The sequence below is a fragment of the Cucurbita moschata genome, unplaced genomic scaffold (genome assembly GCF_002738365.1).
Source record: "Cucurbita moschata cultivar Rifu unplaced genomic scaffold, Cmos_1.0 Cmo_Scf00024, whole genome shotgun sequence".
Classification (NCBI taxonomy): Eukaryota; Viridiplantae; Streptophyta; class Magnoliopsida; order Cucurbitales; family Cucurbitaceae; genus Cucurbita; species Cucurbita moschata.
Genome location: NW_019268540.1, coordinates 3,677,744 through 3,682,844, shown reverse-complemented (window position 1 = coordinate 3,682,844; position 5,101 = coordinate 3,677,744). Strand labels below are relative to the sequence as shown.

General features: G+C 35.6%; 1 protein-coding gene across 6 annotated transcripts; it reads left to right on the top strand.

The window, feature by feature from the left end:
- Positions 1–1,552: 1,552 nt before the first annotated feature.
- LOC111460918 (methyl-CpG-binding domain-containing protein 11-like) lies at positions 1,553–4,752 on the top strand. Of its 6 annotated transcripts, none has more exons than XM_023104284.1 (4): positions 1,553–1,866; positions 2,855–3,310; positions 3,368–3,770; positions 4,181–4,572. In XM_023104284.1, the coding sequence occupies exons 1-4, from the start codon at positions 1,753–1,755 to the stop codon at positions 4,249–4,251; spliced, it is 1,044 nt and encodes a 347-aa protein (XP_022960052.1). In that variant the 5' UTR covers positions 1,553–1,752; the 3' UTR covers positions 4,252–4,572. The 6 variants fall into 6 exon arrangements, with proteins under 6 accessions (XP_022960052.1, XP_022960050.1, XP_022960055.1 ...); XM_023104287.1 differs by having other exon boundaries at positions 1,555–1,866; positions 4,173–4,219; XM_023104282.1 differs by having other exon boundaries at positions 1,554–1,866; positions 2,855–3,770.
- The last annotated feature ends 349 nt before the right edge of the window (positions 4,753–5,101 follow it).

Sequence of the window (5,101 nt, the reverse complement as noted above, 5' to 3'; positions counted from 1 at the left end):
CACATCTTATTAGGTTGTTAATTATATTTTTGGCAACACGTTTTTTTTAAGAGAAAAAAAAAGGGTTTTAAGTAATGTTGACCAACAAAATTAGCTATAAATACTCCCTCAAAAGCTACTTTATTATATCTTCATTTGCTTTTAGAATTTTTATTATTCTAAAAAAAATATTTTTAATTTTAAAGTTAATTTCTAAAATTTTAATCGATAGTCACGTATAAATACTTTAAACCCAATTATAAATTGAAAAATTAGGATAATATATTATGCCAAAATAAAAAATAAAAAAATAGAGTTTATTAAGCACAAAATTTAAAATATGTTTAATAGATAATTTATTTCTTTTTAAATATTAGATTTATCCACCTTAAAATTAAAAAATCTATTTAATTATTTAAATTTGTATTTGATAATTGATTTGAAAACTCTTATAGTTGCTAAAATTTAATTTAATTTAAAAAATATATATGGTAAAACAAGTAGTATTTATTTTAAAAAAAAAAACTCATTTTATTCACAATTTTAGAAGCAAAATTTCAAAGAGGGCCCACCAAGAATAATAATATTACGCGAATATATAGATGCAACCTTACTAAACACGTGGCGGCAGGAGAGTGGATGATAAAAGACCCGAATTGGAAAGGAGAAAAAGAGAAATAAAGGGGAGAATCGTGGGCGGACCTGAAAGTGAGATTCCAATACAGTTGATAAGCGACCTTATCCAAAAACGCTATTCACTCTTCCACGTGTGCCGTCATTTTTTTCCACTCCCCCACCGCCGCGTGGCTTCACATTTATCATTTTATAAAATAAAATCATTAAATTTAATATATATATTATTTTACATCACAATATTTTAAAAGAATATCGAAAATATTATAAATTTATTAGAAAAAAAACCGTACAAATTAAAAAATTTTATAGACAAAATTTAAAATCTAAGTATATTTACTTTAAACCCCGAATGGTATTTTTCAATTGAGTCAATATTATTTATTTCATTAATTTTAAAGTAGAAAATTAAATAATTGGTCTATAATATTATAATTTGTGTATTATCTATTAACTAAACTTAGATTGACGTCCATAAATATTTAAATTAATATGATATATTAAAAAAATAATAATTCATCTTCTAAATAATTAAATATTATGTAAATTTATAATCAAAAGACCATTTATGTTTAATAGAATTAAAAAACAGGATTGCATAATTGATAATATTTAAACCATAAGAATTAAAATGGACAAAACAAATAATAGAAATTAAACTATAGGGACGTGGGTTTCACGGCCATTGTCTGGCGCGTGTATTGACCGTTTTGTTCGCTAAAAAATGTGTTTTGGTGAGTCAAACGCGGCTAATGGTTTCTAACTGGTTGGTTCCTTGATTAAAGAAACTTAGCAAAAGATTTAGAATCAAAATATGGATTAGGGATCACTTAATTCATTGGGGTTTATTTATTTGTTTTTTTTTTTTAATTTATAAATTACTCTGTGAGCAAAATTTGTATGGATAAAAGTGAATGGAGAGAGATAAGGCAAGGCATCACTTATTGGCGAAGCTAAGCTCTAAACTTTCATGAAGCTTCGACCCCTCTTGATTTAACCCATAAATGCGTCTTAATCTTAATCTTAATCCTAATCTAGAGAGAGAGTGAAGAGAGAGAGAGAGAGTTTATAGAAGAGTTTTGACTCTCAAAGGCCTAAGCGAATTGAAAGTTTTGTGTTGTTTGCAAGTGGGAAAAAGAGATGGAAGACGAAGTGGGAGTGCAGAGCAAAGAAGAGCTTCAAAACCCAGTTGAAGGAGGAGCTAAAGATGAAGTTTCTGCTCATCTTCCAGCTCCACCTTCTTGGAAGAAACTGGTTTTTTTTTTCACCCTCTTTTTTCTTCCGTGTTCTTGTGTTTTTATCTTTTTGATTCTTTTTATTTCTTTGTTTTTCTGTTGGATCTGTTTCTGGGTGTCTCTAATTTTTGCTTGATTCTCTGTTTTTGACGTTGGTATTAATCTGTTCTTGGTGAATTGTGGTTGCTGCTGTGTTTTTAGTTCTAGGGTTTGTCAATGTCCTTCGCTCTTTGCCTTTGTGATTAGGGTTTTTCCTGATTTGGGAAGTGTTTGCCTTACAAATTGGCTGCTTCTGCTCATAGTTTCTGCCCTTTTTGATGCTATTTAGGGCTTGGCTTCAGGAAATTCAGGAAGATTTAGAGATATTTAGGGAAGAAAAACAGGGCTTTCTCTTTCAAAAGTTAATCAATTCTATAAGAATCAGGTTAGGATGTGTGCCTTACAGATTCACAAATCTGTAATCACATTCTGCTAACCTTAGAAACAGAGGAGCTCCAGTACAAGCTAATGAGCTATCTCAACAGGAAAAGCCCACATTCGAAGCGAATCACCCCTAATACGACTCGCTTCAGGCGCATGTCTCGGTTCTTGAAGTCCTAATTGGGGTCGAGAAAAAGAGAGATTAGGGGTGAGAGTGGGGAGAGATTTCTACCCGTTAGCTAAACAGGGCTAGGGATGGAAATTCCCGTTTCCTCGTCCCCTGCCCTGTCCCTTGGACATCTATGTATATATATGTATGTATGGCTTCCCTAACCCTGCCCGACCCCGTGGACGTATTTTAGTGTGCCCCATGCTTTTACAACACGGACGAGAGGGGGAATTAAAGATTTGTTTTCCTTTTTTAACCTGAAAACTGTGTTCCCTTGACTGAGGATAACGTTTATTACTTGCACCAGCTGGTTCTTGTTGTGAAAAATCATTCTGGGTCTGAATGATTCTATTTTTCCCTTTCATTCTTTGGCTTTGATGATGATAATCATGATAGTTCCTGTTTTATTTCATTCCAGTTATCACCCAAGAAGGGAGGTACACCAAGAAAGAACGAAGTCATATTCATAGCACCGACTGGCGAGGAGATCAGTAATCGAAAACAGCTCGAGCAGTACTTGAAATCACACCCTGTAGATGTTGCATTATCGGATTTTGATTGGAGTACTGGTGAGACGCCTCGGAGATCTGCTAGGATTAGTGAGAAGGCTAAGACAACGCCTCCCCCACAGGAAGATCCCCCAAGGAAACGAGCTAGAAAGTCTCCCGGCTCGAAAAAGAAGGAAGCTAAGAACTCTGAGGGTGTAAAGGAAACTGATGTTAAAGATGTCGAAATGTCCGAGAAGGAGCACGCTGAAATCAAGAAAGAAAAGGATAAAGAGCCTAAAATGGTTGATGAAACAAAAGAAAAAGAAACTGAAAATGCCAAGGATGAAGAGCCTGAAAAAGACATTGAAACTGCCAAGGATGAACAGGCCAAGAAGGAAGACGAAACAAAAGACAAGGAAATTGAAACGGCCAAGGATGAACAGGCCGAGAACGTTGTCGAAACAAAAGACGAACCCGGCATTGAGAATGTGCCCGGTAACACGACGATAACCAAAAACGGTCAGTTAGATGCTGAAGATGGCAAAGAAGTAGAAGATCAAAGTCATGGTAATGTTCAAAATCAAGAGGTAGCCACAGCTGTTGAAAGTGTGGCATTGGTGGGTGGACAAGATAAAGGGGAAAACAGACCACAAACTGAAGCTGAGAAAGCTAATGAATCATGCTGTATGAAACAGGAAAAGGCAGATGCTAGTAACATCAAGGAAAATGGTGTTGCAGGAACTCCAGCATCCGAGGGAACGATCACGGAAAACGACGATGCACAAAAGCACGACATCCAGGCAAAGGACAGAGTAAACAAAAAGGAGAGCGAGGTGATCGAAACCGGTAAGTAACAAAGTTATACGTCTTCAATACTCCGCTCCCGCTCCCCCCTTCCCCAGTCACCATCACAACTTGCACAGCCAAATGAACATGCCACCACACTTTTGTAAGTTTGAAATTGCTTCAATGACTGTAATTTTAACGTTGTTAAGGCTAGACTTGGTTGCAAAAAGATAACACTTCTGATGTTAGATCGGTTTAGTTTTGTTCTTTATGTTCTTGTTCTAGCTGCTACAATCCAAGCCAACTGATAGCCATTGTTATTGAAACTTGATACCTGTGTATGCCATAAGCATGTCAAATTTACCATCTCTGATATCAGGCATTTGTGTCCGTTGGATCATAATAAATGAAGTAGAAGAAGTTTCCATTACTCTGCCTATCTTGATTTCTTCGTGTTTGAAGTTTTGTAGCGATGAGATCCCACATCGGTTGGAGAGGAGAACGAAGCATTCTTTATAAGGATGTAGAAACCTCTCCCTAGTACACGTGTTTTAAAAACCTTGAAGGGAAGCCCGAGAGGGAAAGCCCAAAGAGGACAATATCGGCTAGCGGTGGGCTTGGACTGTTAAAGCCTAATATTTGCTTGGACACCGGGATGGCTGCTGCTGACTTGGTATTATTAGCTAGTCAATTCTCTGAATGGTCCCTGGCTTAATGGGACACAGTCAGCTTTATATCGTACACTTGTAATGTAAACGGTATTAATGTGTAGATATGAACATAATCATAGTGACATAATGATGATGGACTTTTGGTACAAAATCGTGGAAAAATGGAAGGACGACATCTTTATACTATGAAATCATTGTTTGAGCTCGTTCGGGTTACATTCGGTTCATGACAAAGATTGTTGCTCTATGATAGAGGACGTATTGTGGGACTCTTGATAGCGGAATACTTAGCTAGAGAGGAACAGTTGGATTGTAAGAGGGTCGAGATGCCTACGGGAGGAAGGTTATTAGATTTAATGTCTTTTTGCTTACATCTTACCCGAAATTTTTGTAATCATCAACTCGGTCGAGTTATTTTTGTATATTCTTTCAATTAACACGGTTTCTTACATAAAATATCTTTATCGGTACAAGATTTAAGAAAACTAAAGCTGTTACGAGAAAATGATGAAGAAATTTGTTGAAAAACCGTTCTAAATTTTTTTTCATCTAACGTGTACGATATCAAGAACAAAAAGTCTTGATTTGGTAAGTGAAAGTCTTTGTCGAGAGAAGAAAATACGGAGTTTGAATCGAATAGTCTTGAGAGAAAAGCCAAATTTATGGATTAGAAAGTTCAAAATCGAAGAACATATAGTTTCCACGAAGAAAATGAAAGGT

What these genes read in the sequence shown, in the direction of transcription:
- LOC111460918 (XM_023104282.1), top strand. Translation starts at nt 1,753, where the DNA reads ATGGAAGACGAAGTGGGAGTGCAGAGCAAAGAAGAGCTTCAAAACCCA. An exon ending in CACCTTCTTGGAAGAAACTG is followed by an intron (nt 1,867 to 2,854) that starts GTTTTTTTTTTC and finishes ATTTCATTCCAG; the next exon opens with TTATCACCCAAGAAGGGAGG. An exon ending in GAGCGAGGTGATCGAAACCG is followed by an intron (nt 3,771 to 4,180) that starts GTAAGTAACAAA and finishes GAAGTTTTGTAG; the next exon opens with CGATGAGATCCCACATCGGT.